This window comes from Cyprinus carpio, chromosome B7 (assembly GCF_018340385.1).
Source record: "Cyprinus carpio isolate SPL01 chromosome B7, ASM1834038v1, whole genome shotgun sequence".
NCBI classification, from domain to species: Eukaryota; Metazoa; Chordata; class Actinopteri; order Cypriniformes; family Cyprinidae; genus Cyprinus; species Cyprinus carpio.
Genome location: NC_056603.1, coordinates 36,624,536 through 36,644,815, shown reverse-complemented (window position 1 = coordinate 36,644,815; position 20,280 = coordinate 36,624,536). Strand labels below are relative to the sequence as shown.

At 37.1% G+C, this 20,280-nt stretch overlaps 1 protein-coding gene across 4 annotated transcripts in view; it reads right to left on the bottom strand.

The window, feature by feature from the left end:
* The window catches only part of acsf3 (acyl-CoA synthetase family member 3), a 46,569-nt gene extending 26,492 nt beyond the window's left edge, over positions 1-20,077 (bottom strand). Inside the window, exons 1-6 of one of the 4 annotated variants that reach the window (XM_042728489.1) lie at positions 19,847-19,959; positions 19,111-19,166; positions 18,238-18,988; positions 12,546-12,701; positions 3,615-3,769; positions 3,150-3,295 (exon numbers count right to left, since the gene is read on the bottom strand). In XM_042728489.1, the coding sequence (XP_042584423.1) occupies positions 3,150-3,295; positions 3,615-3,769; positions 12,546-12,701; positions 18,238-18,939 (1,159 nt within the window). In that variant the 5' untranslated portion in view covers positions 18,940-18,988; positions 19,111-19,166; positions 19,847-19,959. The other 3 variants (XM_042728490.1, XM_042728491.1, XM_042728492.1) reach the window with 3 other exon arrangements.
* Positions 20,078-20,280: the final 203 nt, after the last annotated feature.

Genomic DNA, 20,280 nt, shown 5'->3' with positions numbered 1-20,280 from the left:
GTGTGCTTAAGATCATACATTCATCGGTTCATCCATTCAACTATTCCAGTGTTCGTTTGGAAGTGGACCGAGACCACCTCTTCTGCTGGGTTCAGGTTGTTTGGTCCGCACTCAAGTGTGATTGCTGTATTCACACCTGTCCAATAGATCTGCACCAAGGGGGAAAGGAATTTGAATTCAATTCAATCAAACCAAACAAGACAGGTGTGAATACACCCTTAAATTCTCCTAGCAAAACCTTCATTATCAAAATTCAATGTTCCAGCATCTCAAACACTGTAGTGTCTGAAGGAAAAATGTCAGCCTACTGTAAAACTGGATCAATCTGTCTAAAAAATAAATTCTGTCTGCACTGTAAAGCTGTAGCACAGATATACAGAGCTGAAGAGATGTCTTACTCCTATATACACACGTTATGTGAAATCTGACCATTAGGGACTTGAGTGTGAATATAAATGAGACGGGGGCTGATTTGAGGTCTATGCACGGTGTCCACTGGGATATGATTGCGTGCAAGTATATACTGGAATGTGGTTGTCCCTGTAACAGCATTCCTGTCACAAAAATGAGAAAAGGACACAATAGCTCCCAGACTGCTTAAAGAAGCCATTAACAAGCCTCCAGTCCCTCTGCCCATCACAAGCCCTCATTAAAACAGAGGACACACACACACACACACTCATGTTTTATTCAAAGCTTTTCGCACAGCATTCCACACTGAGCCACCATAGGGAGTGGCAGCACCCGCTAGTACAACACTGAAAGAAAAAGAACTTATGCGCATTTCTACTATTGCCACAATTAGATTTGTTTTTCTGAATGCCTTGTTTAACTAGATTTCAACATTTTCTTGAAAATGTCAGTGGTGTTTGCCTGTGCTAAATTTAAAGCTATAAGGTGTTCCGAGTGGTTGCTAGGGCATTGATGTATTCTCCATGCCTGTATCACATCCTAAGTACGAACAAATAACAGTAGAATGTAGTATTTGAACTTCCATAATTTATTATCACTTGTTAGTTAAATAGTTTATTTATTCTGGAAAATTTATGCATTTCATTTTATGTTGCCCTACAGATATTTATTTAAAGTACTTGTTTACTCCAGTCACACAATTTTACTTCTTTATTTAACTTATTATGTAACATTTCTCATTGTATTCAGCTATGGTAAGCTTTGGTAATACAAATGCAGTTTCTGTCATGCCAATAAAGCACACCAAAATTAAATTGAAAACAGATAGAAAGAGAGTGCAGAAAGGGAGTCATGGTAAGAAAATAGAGGTGGGGGATTTGCTGTGGAGCAATTACAAAAGAAATTGATCAAATGAAAGAGTAAGAGAGAGACGAAGGTTTGAAAATGTGTGAAAATCAATATAAAGGTTTATAAATAACATCTATTTATAAAAACAAGCTCTCTTGCTTGTGTTTTAAAATGAAAGCTGAAAAATTGTTCATGCCATATAATTCTTTTGTGCCTTTATGATACAATTACTACATAAAGATATTAACAAGAAATTTAATTAATTATTAAGTACATTTAATTAAGATGTGTCACACTTCTGCTAGAAAATACAGACCCTCGCTAAGTTGAATAGCTGGCTTATGGGTGCAACACAGAGATATGCACAATGGCTAGATAAACGTGTTTTATATCATAGCTGATACTATCCATTTTTATAATTAACATTTGCAATAGGTCTTAAAATTTTACCATTTAATTCAGCTAGAACAATGCCTCATCTAGTCTGAGTTTTTGAGTGCTTTTTTAAAATTGGTAAAATCAAGAATCACATTATTTCCTGAACTGACTGAAAAGAAAATTTAAACCATTTCTTCAAGAGACTTTTAAATCTTTTGGTTTATACTGCCACACACATTAGATCAAACTCATCATAATTCTTGGGCGTCTCCTCTGGTGATCACAGACAACCCTGTGACTGATACTGATTGACTTCAACCTACTTTTGAATTAGACAGCCTCACACAGGCGTCTCGTGGGGCTGAGCAGAAAATGTTAACAGTTGCAAACTCCTCTTAATCATCACCTCCGAGCATTAACTTCAGACCATTTTTCCTCCAAACTCTTCACTAATAATACAACACAGCACACAAGCTGCCTCTGACAGCCACGTTAGCACCTTCACTCACAAACACGTGTCGAAAGGCGAACAAAACAATCCTCAGATACCCAGAGCAATGCAAGAAACTGCAAGAAGAGCACTGAAAGTGCTTTGATACTGACACTAAAAGAAGACGTGGAAGTTGACGGGAGCAGTTTGATCAGTGCTACATCACTCAGAAAGACCCATGGAGAGTTTCTCAGAAGATAATCACACGTAAACAACAAAACGCAGACGAAAGAAAGACAAACAAACTACTTCAGAGCGGAGGTTGATCTGTGACAACTTGTCATCGCAAAACTGTCTGAGAAAAAAAATACTGTTACAGAGATGAAGCATTAGGGCTAAACATCAGTAGAAGAAAAAGTAACAAAGCCGAGATGACTAGTTTAAAATTTAAACTAGCTCTATTTCAGATTCTGGCAGAAGGAAGAGGTATATAATACTAAAAAAAAGCTATCATATTCACATTCATCTACATGGCAGTTGATTGGTCAGATTTTAATTCACTTATTTTATATGGCAAGCATTTAACATGGTAACATTAGTTAACAACCAAAAATACTGGGGTTCTTACTCGGGCTGTTGATATATTGGTATTGAAGAGAACCATGATTTACAGACTGTCTTTCTGCCGCTCTACATTCATATTTTGAGTATGATTTTACTGGCCAAAAAAGACAAAACACAAAATAAAGTTAAATATAAATTTGATATCATAATTTTTTTAAATATAGATACTGGCTGTTCAGTAAGTATTTTCAAGAACTAGAACAGTCTCAATATCAGATTTTCACTACACGATTATCATGGCCAAAAGTATTTGTAATAAAATTGCATAGTTCTTAAATTGCTAACTGTAAAGACGTAAAATATAAATATGGGATCTTCTTCAAACAAGCTTTCAGAATCTTTAGTTGAACTTCTGTATTGGTGACGGAATATGGTATCCCATTGTTAACTTTTGTTAAGTGTTCACATATTTGCTTTTATTGTTCTTGGTCGTCATATTTATGAAGTGATGCAGTACCAGGTACACGTGACCCCTTAAGTGGATTTGACAGTGCCATGCCAATCTCAGTCATGCCATAGCGCTCCAGCAGCACATGACCTGTGATCTCTGCCCAACGCTCCAGCACAGGCTGTGGAAGAGCAGCAGAACCAGACACCATCAACCTGTGAGAAAGAAAAAGAGAGAGAATTGGCCATTTATTCCATTTTCCACACTTTTTTTTAAAGTTGGAAATTATGCATTGGTTGTTTTCTTCAAAAAGTATTTTTTTCGCCATTTGACCCTGAGGTAAAGTACACAGAAGCTTATGCGACTGAGCCAAATAAAGGTTTGAAGGCTTGTCTTTGATGTAGGTTTACTGAAGAATAAAAGAGAATTTTGAGGAAGATGCGCTGGCTGGTTGCATATGAAGACAGAAGCTGCGAGTCAGGATTCTAGCTAAATTACTGTGGTGTTTTAAAAGAGAAAGAGAGAGGATAGTACCGTATTCTCTCTTTGCACACAGCTCTGATGAAGTCTTGGACTTGAGGTTGAGTAAAGTGTTGGTCATAATATTCAATGAGTTTAGAGTAGATGGTGGGAACTGCCATAAAAACATTCACCATGGGGGACTTCGAACTGATCAACTGCTCCCAAACCTGAAACACAGCAAAACCAAACAAGCAAACAAATCAGCATTCAAGCATTATCAACCAAATGTGTAACTGAACAGTTTAACATAAATGTAACTGGAAATAAAATAGCCTAATTTGCAAATAATATAAATATTACATTTTAAATAGCTGATATGCACAACATTTTTGGATTATTTATGTGTTATGATAATTAACTATAGTTCACTCAATAGGTTACAACAATTATTAATATTATTACATAAAAGATAGCCATTTCTCACAATGAATGAGTGAAATGTAAATATCAATAAAAAATATCCTGTAGGTTAAACTGAAAACAACAACAACAACAACAACAACAACAACAACAACAACGCAGAACTGAGAAAAGATTGCAACATGTTGCCAGCTGCCTCTGAGATGAATGGGAATACTAAAATATATTTTCTGCAGCTTTTAAAGACCCACTTAGTTCACAGTAGATGAAATCAGACATCAAAACATTTAAATGTAGAATAGAAAACTATACTTTTATTACCAAAAATGTCTGAATTGGATTTAATAAATAAATAAAAAAACAACCCTGATATTATTTGCTTCCAGTATCGGCCTAATCAGACCGTTAGGGTTAATTACAGGAACAAAAACCACTACAGATACTGATTAAGTCACTGATTGTGCATCCCTAGTGTTATGTGTCTTTGTGACTGTATAAGCTTGGGGGGAAAGGTTGTCGACTGGAGGAATGTTGTTAAAAAAGGAAAAAGCGAGTATAGATTTGTAAAGGTCAGTGTGATTCACAGCAGAAGAGAAACAGTTCAGATTCCCTGTAGAGCTACTATTGAGGTCAGAGTGAAGAGTGCACTGAGCAGGACACACTGGGCTTTTACAGCGTTTCTCTGCTTTTGATGAATGTGTTGCATGAAGCATAGTGAAGGACGGCAGACCCAGTCCCCGCCACACACACCCACACTCATCCCAGTCTGTCAGACGGAAACAGATTCAAGTAGACAAGTAGCATAACTGCCGATATAAACACACTTCTCATGCAGGCACACAAATCAATTACACAGCATCTAATTCTCTCATTTCATTCACATACTTTCATTGTACGACATACAAACACATGAGAATGAAAGGCTGTACAATGGATGATCAAACATAAATGTGTACGATTCACACGTAAAAGTTACAATATAACAATTCTGTCTATTTCATCTCGCACAGGCACACACAGTCTCACAGTCGGGCGGCACGCCTGGCTGCACCTTTAGAACACAGTGGGAGAAACGCATGAATTAATTGAAGGTGAACGACAGATTCTCCTTGGCTCTGTCCCCCCTGGGAGGCATACATCTCCCCCCCGCCCTCTCTCTCTCCATTTCATTATTTCCTGCTTCAGTACCTCCATGCTCTTATCATTCCTGCTGTCTCGCACTCTCTCTATCAACCCCCCCCCCCCCAACACACACACACCCACCACACACACACACACACACACACACACACACACACACACACACACACACACACACACACACACACACACACACACATCAATTCACTTCTTTTATCATCAAAAACCCATCTCTCATCACCACACCTCCTCCTCTCCACTCTGTTACCCAAGTTGCTCTAGTTTCTTTTTTTCATTTCATTAGCCCCCCCCCCCCCCCCAACAAAGAGTTGTATGAATTTGTTTGTAATTCCATATTGTTTATTTCAAAGTACACTATGCATGTGTGTAAACTTGTCATGCGCAGGCTGCTCATCAAATTCACATAAAATCTGGCACATTTTGTCTGGAGACATTCCTGACAATAAGCCATCAAAATAAATTTAACTTGTCGAATTGTTTTGCAGACTTCAGCCAATTAATTTTTTAGCTGAAGAAAAAACATATTACAAAATACCCAAAGTTTCTGAAATTCTAATAAATTAATTAAATAAAGCTGCAAGTAGCAAAAAAAAAAAAAGAAAAAAAAAAGAGGAGTGCAACTTTTAGATGTTCATTAATCACACAGAAAATGAAAGGTCAAGTCAGGTACTTTGCATTGTGGGACTGAAGGTCAAGTCAAGGTCATTGCACACTGCATAGACTATGTAACAGCACATTTTGACAGGTGCAGTAGGCAAATTACGGATGCTCCTATTGCAATTTTCTTAGCTGATTCTGATGTAATTTATATATATATAACATATATATATAACATATATAGCATATACAAACATATATATACAAATTTTTTTTAACATAAATATTATTAAACATTACAATTTCCCGCAATTTGTGCTAGGTTACAGATGTTCTCTCACTTAAACTCTCAAAATAAAGTGCTTTGTGACTTGAAAGAGGTAGAAATTTGTTGCTGTATATAACAAAACAGATGCCATTGCCCACTATATTTATAAATGGGCATTTTTTCCCTAACCTAATTAAATTTGTGTGTCATCTTCCACATCAAATTTTTGCATTGTTTCAATTTAATCAGAATAATAAGAAACTATAGAGTTGTTACCATTCAAATTAAATCAGTATCAACAAACTCCATCTCACCACTGCCGAGGAAACAGAGGTTTGATATGAAAGTGCCATATACATGTATACTAGAGAATTGCAAATGCATAAATAATGCTATAAGATTAATATGAAACCAAACCACCAGTAGGTGGCAGCAAATTTATTGTTTTAATGAGTGAGTCATTTAGTCATTTATTCAACCGATTTATTCAAATGGCTGATTCATTCAGTTGTGTAGTTTGTTCTTGGTTCTTGGGCGAACATGTGGAAAATCAACTGATTCCTGTCCCTGGACAGTCGATTGGTGCATCTCTATTTAAATTTTACCAAATGCCCTTGTTGATCGCTACATACCGTAAAATAAATAAATACAAAAAACAAACACAAGGTTTCCCAGTGTTCATGAATTTTTGCATGAGAAATAAGATGGGGTAGGACATGCATGAATGGACTTGTCCTTTTATTATGGACAACAGATTTTAGTTTACACATTAACATGGCAAAACTATGATCACAGACTTGCTTAATGGCAAGTGAAATTAAGGAAAAGTGACATTCAAGAGAGCATTATCTTGGGGTGAAAAACGTACTAAGGCTCTCATAAGACTTTTAATCCATTTTCTAAAATTTTTGATCACTTTTTCTAAAGGTGTCTGCTTAAAGGTTTTTGTTGTCAATGTTTAAAAGTATACTAGCATAAATATGTTTCGGAGCTAACATTGAAAGCTACAAAACTCCAATTTTAATATCATAGGGCTTTAACGTGGTTTTTCTTTCCAAGCAAATGCATCTGCAAAACTGTACATTCCCAATCTCACACTTTCACACAGAAATCCAATAATGAGCAACATACATGTAGAAAACACCCGCCCTGCACCATCACATGATGGATAACCTTTTACATCCCATCATTAATAATAGTAGAGTCTCTGACTGCAGGCTGTCTAATGCATTCATACCACAATAAATTCATCTACACGCACGTTTTGCTCCCACCAGAACTGAGATGAGCGCTCATCACTCAAACAACTCCAAGCCAAAGTAATGGTGGCTCAAATATCGATTTTTCCGCTTCATTAAAAATTACTGAACCGCATGTTGTAAATAATAAAACCCTTGTGGTGAAGAAAGCGTTTGATCCCTCAAAGAAGGCGTTTGTTTTTTAACATGTGCGTTCAAGGTCATATCTGTGGAAAACAGAGAATGTAACTTTCTTGTCATCCTGAATGTCTTTTTTCTCTGTTGTGTCCTCTCCAGACCTTTCTTGTCAGTCAGAACCTTGACTGCCATTAAATTCTCCTGGACCTTAAAGCCCTTCCGCTTGCTCGCTTGCTGCCGTAAGCCCCCTCCCTTTACAAAACGCGGATCATTCCTCAATGTCACGCCATCCATTGATCTGCTTCTAAAGCCTTTACTGAGAGTTGGCGTGGCCAGATACAAAGCTACACTGGGCAATCCATCACGCAAACTCTGCGCTCGCTGTGACAGTCCGGGTTGTCTTTTACGCACACACATACACACAGAGGTTTGAGCCAGAGCCTGTCAGTTCCTGAGTCCTGGTATTGATGCCTGCAGCGCTGGCACGCAGCAACACGGCTACAATTAGCGCATCCCTCTGACAAGTACCCGATAAGGGTGATCAGCAGCCTCCTCCACCCTGCTACAAACAACTTCATTGTGCAGGTCCCATGAGTTCCTCCCCAGAGGAGCTGGGCATTTGCCCCCCACTCATTAAGTTAAAGGGATACTCCACCCCAATGTTGCCCTAAGAAAGTTCTGCTGTGAGTGCATAATGGAACAAATAAAATGGCTTTGTGGAATTATTTACAACTTAATATCTATGTAATGCATCTCTGGCATGCTGTCGATCACCACAGACACATGACTCATTCCACAGTTTGCAAAAAACCAATGGAAAACACATTCATAAAAATAAACAGAAACTCAACCCCAAAATGAAAATTTCGTCATTAGCCCCCATGTCGTTCCAAACCAATAAAATTAAGTTAAAGGGATACTCCACCCCAAAATGAAAATTTCGTCATTAGCCCCCATGTCGTTCCAAACCAATAAAAGCTCTGTTCGTCTTCAGAACACAATTTAAGATATTTTGGATGAAAACCGTGAGGCTTGAGACTGTCCCATAGATGGCCAAATAAATAACAGTGTCAAGGTCCATAAAAGGTTTGAAAGTCGTCGTCAGAATACTCCATCTGCTATCAGACGTGCAATCTGGGTTATATGAAGCGACCGGAACACTTTTTGTAAGCAAAGAAAACAAAAATAACTACTTTATTCAGTAATTCCTTTGTAATTCCGTTGTCAGGACATTGGGGTAAGTGATTAATGACAAAATTTTCATTTTGGGTTGGAGTATCCCTTTAAAGAATACTTTTAATTTTTTTTTATTTTTTTGCAAAATTGTCAAAACGTTTCTTTTGAGGTGGGATTGCTTTACTTGGTCGATGAACTTTTGTTATGTATTGGAGGCCTTATGTGATATCGAAATTGCCACTGCTCAAATTTTTTATCCGATAAGAAAAATATGCAAATAAACTACAATGGAAACACAAAGTCATGTGACTTTGGGGGCAGCATAACTGGACTAACCAGTGGACTGATCTCATTGCACAACATCTGAAATGTTGTTTTGGTCATTCTTAAATGCTTGAGTCAAAGTCTGTCATCAAAGTGGTTCGGTATAATTATCTCCAGAACTATCTTTCATGACTGCATTTCCAAACAGCAGGCATCTGCCTCTGAAAGCAAGATAACATGACCACATGCTTCGTTTGCTCGCTCTGAGGCACAGATAATTTATTATATATGAAAAAAGACCCACAGTGGCTTCTCCTATTGCAGCAAATTACCTTTTTCTTAGTGATATTTGGCGCCAGTTTATCAGGAAGTGATAAGTGAATTAAGTGAAAGGAAGTGATTTTTTTCCTCTTCATCTCGCAGATGGAAACAGTGCTTTATTTGCAAATGTTTTATGCGATATTCCAGTTTTGCTCAAAAGTAAAATTCGCCACTTTGGATGGAAACATAACTAATTATGAATGGACTTTTCTGACTAAAAAGGTAAGAATGAATCAATCTCTTCTTCACTCCAATTCACATTTTCAGCATTTGACATTTTTCCTCTCAAACACTGCAACAACTGTTTTTATATAAGGCACTGTGTGTCCAAAGCACATGAATAGGAGCCACACGATTCGCGGTCTAATGCTAAGCATCTAGCCCTAACATTTTGACACCATATTCTTTCACACTTTAGGGTTTTTATAAATCAAGGTCAAAAACAGTGCTAACCCGCTTTTAAATTACAAGTGTAAAATGTAGCTTTACCTGGGGTTTAGAACAACGATAACCCAGGGTTAAGTGAAGGGTTAACTATTTCAGGTGTTAACAGCCCTCAAGTGTACTGTATTATTATGAACTATTATAGTGCATTCTGTGTCCAAAGGGATGACTGCAAATCGAAGGTATGTTACAAATGTGATACATATAAATCTATTAGTAAATGTCCCAGAATATTTATTTACACTTGCTATCATTACTGGATACATTAATAATAATTTTTGGTCATGATAGTTACCATATAACTGAAAAAACTATAATATTTCAGACTGTACTACATTAATAAGATACTATGCATGCAGCAGCTACAAAAGTATTTGTATATATAAAATTTATACAAATAAAACTATGAGCGTCATTGCATTGCAACCAAATGGCATCTGTAAACAAATTATGTATGGCCTTTCTAAGAACAAACTTTTCTAACACTTTTCTAAGCAACTTTTAGCCAACCAGCCAATTTTTAACAGACATATGAAGTTCAGTCAGTTCACACAGGTATTCTAACAGAGCAGATGTAGTCCATCACATTAAATGTTCCACTAATGTTTGACAACTAGTATCACAATACATTTTGTCTCCATTTTGAACAGTTTATCAATGGTGTATAATTTAAAAGTTTGGTCACACTTTATATTAAGTGGCCTTAAAGGGTTAGTTCACCGAAAAATGAAAATGATGTCATAAATGACTCACCCTCATGTCATTCCAAACCTGTAAGACCTCCGTTCATCTTCGGAACACAGTTTAAGATATTTTAGATTTAGTCCGAGAGCTTTCTGACCCTCCATTGAAAATGTATGTACGGCAGTGGTTCCCAACTTTTTTCAACTCACGGCCCACACAACCAAACACATATGTTTGTGCGGTCCACTTCAAAAAGATTAACTGACCCCGCTATTGTTGGGTTAATAACTTAGTACTCAGAAGCTAGATTGTTAACTGTATTTATTGAATGAAATAGGGCTGTGCGATATGGACAAAAAAAAAACCTATCGCGATTTCTTTGATCAATTTTGCGATTTCGATTTTAATCACAATTTTGACACACACAGATATGCTTTACAGTCATAAATGCATTCAGGATGGATTTGAAACACATTTCCAAAAGAAAACCAATTAGAGCTTTATCAAAAAGTTGTAACCTCTCTAGAACAGACATAAGTCAAAATAATCACTATATTAAAGGTGTAACAAAATTTCTAGACTTATGGCAAAAAAATATAAATAAATAAATCTTGTGTCCAGGGACTTTTTTTCTTTTTTGCCATGCATTGGTCATAGAGCTCGTAGCGGTGCCTCAGGTGTTGAAATAAATTTGTTATACATTATACAGGTTCACACGTACTCCGTCTGCAGTGCGTATACAGTATGTGTATGCGGTGCAGAGAGAGCGCATTGTAACGCGAAAGCACATTAAATTAATGCGCAAGCGTGAATCTCTCCGCTCGCACGCAGATTTCCTTTGCTCTGTCACAAAACCAGACGCGCGTGCTCAGATACACGCTGTTCTCGCCCGGAGAGAGTGCGTGCACTTAAAACGTGTCTCCTCTCGCTCAAACTGCATCCTGTGCTCTCACAACTCTCTCTATGCTCATGTGCTAGATATTAATTATTTTCGCACCTTTTTATTTCTAGCCTTTTACCGCATGCATTGTGAACGCTCTGATCAGGGGCGTCGGACTGGGGGTAAAACCAGTACTGATTACCAGGGCCCCAAAGGAAGAGAGGGCCCTTGAAAAGTCTGGAATATATTTTATTTTACCTGGATATTTTCAAGGGGTGGGGGGGCATGGGGGCCCATCAGGACTGCCTATGCATAGGGCCCTGGATCTTGTGCAACGCCCCTGGCTCTGATCCGTTAACATGGGCTCGGAAAAAAGGCGCATCACAGAGAGTGTGTGTGAACCTGGAGTTACGTAGGCAATAGGCATATTCCCAGTCTGTTCTGTTCTGTTCTCGCGCTAGGCGCGTTGCATTCTGATTGGATCGGATAGCATACTGCGGGAGGTCAGGGCCATGGAAAATCGTGCTATAAAGCGATTTAGAAATCACGCACGCTCAAATCATGATTTTATGATGATTTCTATCGCACAGCCCTAGAATGAACTGGCAATGAACAGAAAATAACTCGGGCTTATTTAATTATATATATGAAATGATGTTATTATGTTATGACTTAGACATTTTTACATACATTAACAATATTATTATTTATTTTAATAGTAATTGGCGGCCCACCTGCAATACCATCGCGACCCACTAGGGGGCCGTGGCCCATAGGTTGAAAACCACTGATGTACGGTATACTGTCCATGTCCAGAAAGGTAATAAAAACATAATCAAAGTAGTCCATGTGACATCAGAGGGTCCGTTAGAATTTGTTGAAGCATCGAAAATACATTTTGGTCCCAAAATAACAAAAATTAACGACATGAGGGTGAGTCATTAATGACATAATTTTAATTTTTCAGTAAACTAACCCTTTAACTACTATGTAATAACATTAAATGCCTGCTATGGATTCACTGTGTAGCTGCATGTTGTTCTTGAGCTACTGTATGGTTATATTTATGAGTAAGGACAGGGTTAGGTTTTGGATAATAGGGATTAAAGTTAGGTTTTGGGGTAAGGGTTGGGTTGTAGTTGAAGTTCAAGTTAACAGCGTAGCTACAAATATTAATTAAATATATTTTGAATGCTATTAAACAGCACCAACAAGTAAAAGTATATTGTATCAAATAAGACAACCTAATATAAAGCCTGAAAAAAAAAAATTTAAATGCTTTGCTGGAAGTGTATCCTTTGATTTCTCATTCAAAGATTTTCAGTCACTTTTAAGTGTGGCTTTTAAGTCAGCAGATTTAGGATCTATATGTTATATGAAGGAACTGTGGTAATGATGTGGAAGAACTGTACCTTCTGAGCACTGAACTCTGGCAGCATGATGCAGGTAGCACCCACCCAGAGTGGGCACATTAGTTTATTTACGATGCCATGCACATGGTGAAGGGGCAGCGTGTGCAAGATGACATCATCTTTATTCCATGCCCACTCTGACACCAAACCCTGAACCTACAAGACAAGAAAAAAGAGATTTTGACCTACAGATACTTGTGAGTGTTTTCATTGTCCACGTGTTTGAAGCATGGGAAAAAAATCACACAGAAACAGGCCAAAGCCTTTGTGTTCAAAACCTTTAAACCAGCAATGTGAATTAATCTTAACCGTTTGAGTTAAAATGGACCGAATAATGCTCACAAGTAACTCTTCAGTTCTCATTGTGCTGTGGCATGAACATGATTATTTACCACGTGTAGCTGGGCTGGTGCATGCACACACAATCACACAGTCCTGAATTAGGTTGAAACGTTTACACTCAACCCCAATGCCCTATTGCTTTGGGTGTTATTCATCAGGTTATCTTTGTGTCATAACCTATAATCAAACTTTGATTAAAATTCACCTGTCTATTACATTTATAGTTCTTTACAGGCATTCAATTTTATTTTTTTATTTTGTTTTGCATGATTGTGGTACATCAAAAGTGAATCTGACATGAAATGCATATATGCCTTGGCAAAGCCCCTAATAATGATGACACTGGTTGTACCCCACACAGTTTCATTATTACTTAATGAAGATAATGCACATAACTCAAATAAGAGCATCAATTCATCTTATCTGACTTTCCATATTTTGCCAGTCACATTTTATGTATATTTTTCAAGCACACCATCACTTTAATCACAGACTGATCACACACACACACACACAAAAAAAAACATTGATTACATTTCTTTCCATATTTCTCTGATATCTATGGACAGTACTGTTTTCATTTAATGTTAAACCATTATTTTCATTAATTACTAATACAATTATTATTTTAAAATGAAAAAGTATCTTTGAATTGGTAAATAAACTCCAGTCATTCCTCATATGCACACAAACAACACAATGCAGTTCACCACAATTGTAAATGTTACGAAAAACACATTTAGGGAAGACCTTATTATTATATTATATAAATTCTTAATTAAATGAGCTAAAATGTACGGATTTTGAAAAATACATTTATTAATTATATATTGTACATTTGTATGTAATAAAATTAAAACAAAACTATTAAATTTTAGGTTAAAGAGTTTAAAAAGTAGACTACTCAGCACTGTGTCTAACAGTGGCGAGTAGTGAGAATGATAACAGTTGACCAGTGGCAGCTCTGTCCAGTCTTTGTGAAACACAGGCACTTGAGCTTGTCCGAAGAGGCTCCCCCTTAATTGAGAGTGATCTAATTTTCCACCCTATTGGAAATGCAGGTCAATTTTTGCCAGGAAAAAACCCCACTGCCTTGAGTGGCCCATGAAATTAAACAATCAGAATGATTATTCAGAGAGGCGAAGTGGAACAAAAGTAAAAGAACGCAATGCCATCAGGGGAGGGAGGGGTTCTCATTCCACAGCTACAGCTCTCATCAAACCTAATTCAGCTTCTGTTATTCATCTCAAACTAAAAGAGCCGTCGGCTAAATGATCCTAATGTAACAATTCTTCCCATATCGGAGTAGGTGACACTCCTGATCTTCTCATTTGATTATATTTGTGCCATGAATATATCATGAATATATCCAATGTTGTGCAGAATGATTTTGGTGTAGATGATATTATTGGAAAAAAATTCAAAAAGCCGTTATAGGCTTTGCATTACACTAATGTAAACACACATTAATCCTTAAGATTAAACTTCTGTTATCACACAAAAAAACACAATTAAAATAATTTCTGTAAGGAAAATATTGGTGTCAGCGCCAATAACATCGTGGGCATATAGTATTGAAAAGTGAAAGTGACGTGACATACAGCCAAGTATGGTAACCCATACTCGGAATTCGTGCTCTGCTTTTAACCCATCCAAAGTGCACACACACAGCACGGTGAACACACACACACACTGTGAACACACACCCGGAGCAGTGGGCAGCCATTTATGCTGCGGCGCCCGGGAGCAGCTGGGGGTTCGGTGCCTTGCTCAAGGGCACCTCAGTCGTGGTATTGAGGGTGGAGAGAGCGCTGTACATTCACTCCCCCCACCTACAATTCCTGCCGGCTCGAGACTCGAACTCACACAACCCTTGGATTTGCCCATAAAATATGAAATACAAGTTTTGGAACAACATAGGAAAATATTGGTGTCAGCGCCAATAACATCGTGGGCATATAGTTTTGTTGCATATAGTATGTTTTTTGCCCATAAAATATGAAATACAAGTTTTGGAACAACATAAGGGTGAGTAAATAATGACAGAATTTCATTTTTGGGAGCATCATCCATTTAAGGGTTTGTAATGCTTTATTGTAGGAATGCTGTGAAGCAGGATGTCTTAAACACATCTTAAACGCTGTATAATAAATAAATAAATAATGAATGAATAAATATGTTACACTGAATGTTTATAGAAGTTTAACCACTTTTTTTTTTTTTTTTTAATAATAGAGCCAAATTAGCCATGTAACAGTAAATCTTTTTTGGCCTTGATGGCTATTTTATTGATGTTCTGGTCCCTTAACATGGCTATGATATTTATTATTATGATTTTTATTATTATTAGTTTTAACAAGTGAAAATTGTTAGCAAAATTTATTTCCAAACAACTTGAAATGCGGCTCATCCAATCTGATTTTACATCTAAAAAATAATTTAAAAAACAAATTTAATAAAAAACATAATCACAAAACAAAAAAAAACATAAAAAAAAAATTAAAATACAATAAAAATCACAGGACATGGTCAGCAACACTATTTAAGGTTGATACAATTTTCATGTGTCCTATTTGTGAGAATACGTGTGTGTGTGTGTGTGTGTGTGTGTGTGTGTGTGTGTGTATATACACACACAATTTTTAATCGAATTAATCACAAATTAATCGGACATCAAATTTGGCTGACAAAATTACTCCCAAAAAGATAATTTAAAGTCAATGTTGTGTAAAGCATCAAACAGGCATTACAAAAATTAGCTTCAGCAAGAAATTTGTTTGATTTTGTTTTATAAAATTTATTACATATACTCTTTTGGACCATGAGAGTGAGTAAATGATGACACAATTGTCATCTTTGCACAAAAATAAGTATTCTCTTAGCATCGCAAAACTGAAGTTGAGCATAAGCAACTGATGTCACATGGACTGTTTTACCGATGTATTAACTGTGTTTTTCTGGACCTGGGAACATTTCAGTTGCATTGCTGTCTATGGAGGGTCAGATAGCTCTCTGATTTCATCAAAAATATCTTAATTTGTGTTCCGAAGATGAACGAAAGTCTTACAGGTTTGGAACGACATGAGGGTGAGTAATTAAAGGGTTAGTTCAGCCAAAAATTAAAATTATGTCATAATGACATTAATGAAATGTGACATCAGAGGGTCCGTTGGAATTTATAGAAGCATCGAAAATACATTTTGGTCCAAAAATAACAAAAATTACGACTTTATTACGCTTTTTCTTCACTTCCGGGTCTGTTGTGATAATCATGTGTCATGTGATAATCACTCTCACAGGCCTCTGATGTCATACACCAATCGCTCTATGTAGCGCTGGTGTCCTGACATTTTATCCTACCCGTCAGATTTTCCTACCTGGGTTTACTGCGCATGCACACGTCAATATTGCATCCTTTTTCTCATGCTGAACAACAATATTTAATGTATCTGCATTAATGTAAGGGTAGGTTTAGGGTTGGGGTAGGTGTAGACTTTAATAAAACACAATCTAATAGGTAGAAAAAAATATTTATTGTTGGTTTCCTGTTAGGTGTGTGCGATAAAAATGTCTCCACGATCTGCTTTTGAAGAAATATTGTAGTATCGTGCTACAGCATACATTCTATCAGCTGCAGTTCTGGCGCCTCCGTCATATACTGTACAACGCCACATGCATTCACAGCAGTGTTAACTCTCTCATTATAATACTCTTTAAATGTTTCATTCGCGCGCTGGTCTGACCTGTGCTTTTTCTGAGCGCCGCATATACCCGAAGCGCACGCGCTAAAGCCTGTCAAACAGCACCTGATTATTGAAATAAGTTATCTTTTGCGCTAATACTGTCAAAACACACAAGGTTTACATGTAGACGCAGTTGGTTATGTCTACAATTAAAGTTAACAGTTGAGAGAAGACCCCTTACGTTGCCTGTATATTAGATGCGTGCAGGTCTTAAAGAGACAGTAGGCATATAAACACGCAGTCGACATTAGGGATAGTTCACCCTAAAATTTGATTTCTGTCATTATTTACTCACTGTCACGTTGTCCCAAACCTGTATTAATTTCTTTCTTGTGCTGAACACAAAAGAAGATATTTTGAAGAATGTGGGTAACCAAACAGTTGCTGGTCCACATTGAATTTGATAGTAGCAAAAAATACTATGGAAGTCACTGTGGACCAGCAACTGTTTGGTATCATATCACAAAAAAAATTGTGATATGATATTTTTTCCATATCGCCCACCCCTATTTCCTGTAGCTGTAACCCTTCTAGCTACAACCTCGAATATAACACATAATTACTGTATTTGCATTACTGTATGGTAGGTTTAGGGTTGTGATAGGTGTAGACATTAATAAACCATAACTTTACAGGTAGCATTTTAATTGTCGAATTGTACTACCCACTGTTTTAATGGGAGGTAGCAAAATCTGATAGGGTAGGACAAATCGACAGAACACCGCTTCAATCCAACACGCCTATGGCCAATGGCACCAAACTGTTCACCCAATTTGTTCAAAACATGCATTAAGAAATGTTGCTGTGAGTTGCTCGGAGACTGAGACGAACAGTTCTGCTTTGTCTTTATATTTTTGTTGGCAAAATTGTGAAAAACAGACAACATTGTGTCTAAAATAGCACACTTTTAACTTCTTACTTACTGAACCGTTGTCACATTTGGATCAGTATCACATTTGCACTTGAGTGTTATTGCACTTAGCCTATTGCTCGTGTTAACTATATATTGTAAATATGAGACAAAAACTCAAACAGCTGCATTTTTGCCCAATATCTTGAATTTTTGAACATTCTAACTACGTTCTCCAGGCTCCATCACGCTGTGAGTTGTTTCCCTGCCTCATATTTGTCATCAATCGACTGTATGACCACAATCGACTGTATGAACCAGTCATAAGTTGCTCAGGTATATTTGTAGCAATAGCCAAAAACACATTGTATGGGTTAAAATTATCACTTTTTCTTTTTATGCCAAAAATCATTAGGATATTAAGTAAAGATCATGTTCCATGAAGATATCTTGCAAATTTCTTACCATAAATATTTCAAAACTTAATTCTTGATTAGTAATATGCATTGCTAAGAACTTAATTTAAACAACTTTAAAGGCGATTTTCTCAATATTTAGATTTTTTTTGCACCCTCAGATTCTAGATTTTTAAATAGTTGTATCTGCCAAATGTCGTCCTGTACTAACAAACCATAAATCAACGGAAAGCATTTTTATTCAGCTTTCAGATGATGTATAAATCTACGTTTAAAAAAATTTACCCTTGTGACTGGTTTTGTGGTCCAGGGTCACATATACAAAATAAATCCTCATTTACCATGGCCTGCAGGCTGCTGTGAGTGTGAAGCACTCCTTTTGGTCTGCCCGTGGTGCCGCTGGTGTAGATGAGCATGGCTGGCCTCTCTGCCCAGTCTGAGATGTTCTGCTCAGGCAGCATCCGTATGTCCTCAGACTGTAGAGTATCTAGGCTAGACGTGGTGGGAAGCTGCAGGCAGGGCAGCCCTAGTTTCTGGGCCAAAGGCTCAAGGGTATCCATGAAAGGTTGTCCGGCTACCAGCAGCGAGCTCTGGGAGTCTGAGATGACATATTCCAGCTCACCTGGAGGATGCTTCCTGTAGAGGGGCACAGCTATGCCGCCACACATCCAGGCCGCCCACTGCGCCACAGTGTAGGATGCATCATTGGCACACAGGAATGAGATACACTTGCCCTGCAGGTCTCCTGATTGACAGGTGAGTGCTTTAGTAATGAGCCCCGCCAGGCTTTTGCTGTTTTTGTAGAGGGAGCAGAAGGTGTGGCTCCCGCTGTGATCCGTAATGGCCACATTGTCTCCATACACAGAAGCTCTGGAGAAAACAGGAGCAACTCTCCCCACACCTGGCGAGATTTTAAGGTAGGATGATGCGAATGTTCTCTGCTTGACATTTCCCAGAAGCCAGTTCAGGACTCTTCTGCCTCCCCTACAGTGAGACCAACTTGAAGAGCAGCTCCAGATGGACACAGTGTGTGAGGACAGCATAGTGTAGGATTGCACAGGAGCTGACCACAGTCTTTGTCATCTGTCTAAGCTTGGGAATATAAAATGAAACAAAAGTAAATATTAATATTGATATACATTGTATATATATGAAAACAAGGATTAAAAATACAGAGATTTTTTTTAATAAGACAATTAAAAGCCATTACTTACGACATAAGTCTCAACATTAAAGATTTTTACGTGTCCTTTCAGCATTTTCGCTGGACCTTTCATAAATACAATAAATAGATACTTTTTTATTTACCTATTTATGTCAGTAAAAATAAATAAATAAAAATGGCAATTTTTATTAAACTTAGTTTTCTTCATTAAAGTGTGTAAAATAAGTATAATAAAGACTGTATTTTTTATGAAACATTACTGAATTTATTTATTTTTGTTTTTATCCTGTTCTAACTGACGCTTCCAAACTACAAGAAGTCATTCTGCAAACTTTCAAAAATCCCTTTTTCAGGTTTTCATTGGAAATGCAGGAATCAAGGAAGTTGAGGCAAAACACAAATCTGTCATTGCTCAAACATTTTGAGTATGTTCATGTTATGCTTTGTATAAAATAGGTTTGCATGAGGTTCCTTAAACTTCAGCACAAAACACACACATATACACACATATATACACACACACACACACACACACACACACACACACACACACACACACACACACACACACACACACACACACACACACACAAATATATGCATGTACTTATTAATAGAATGCAGAGATTCAGCCATTATTTATAAGTTTGTTTGTTTGTTTTTTATGGGGGTGTCAGAAATCCCAAGCCTCATCTATCTTAAAACAACAGTTCAATTCAATTAGTCTCTATACATGTTGTCCCATATATATGTTGTCTCTATATATGTTATCCCATATTTCTTACACTTCTGAAGACACCCTGTTGTGGATAGCTCGGATAGGTTAGTCTTTATAAAGTTTTCTGAGCTCGCTATGCATAAAATCGTAACAGAACTATAAGACCTTCCTCAAACATGCAGAATAATACATTTCTTCTTACCGAATGTCATACTGAATGCGGTGCGTCGTTAAAATTAATCCGTGTGGAAATCGAAGCAAAGCGGAACCTTTATTGACCACGCTCTTGACTCGGACCTTTTTCTTGTGTGTTATCAAGCTTTACATTTTGTAAGCCACAACAATATCTTTAGATTTTATTTTAGCATTTAACTTAGGTGCGATTATAACTAAGAGAAAATACATAAACCAAAACATTATCTTTGTTTTCAAAATAGACAAGTAGGATAAAGAATATCTTTTAGTGATATGGATGTCATCAGTTAGAGATGTTGGCCTTAG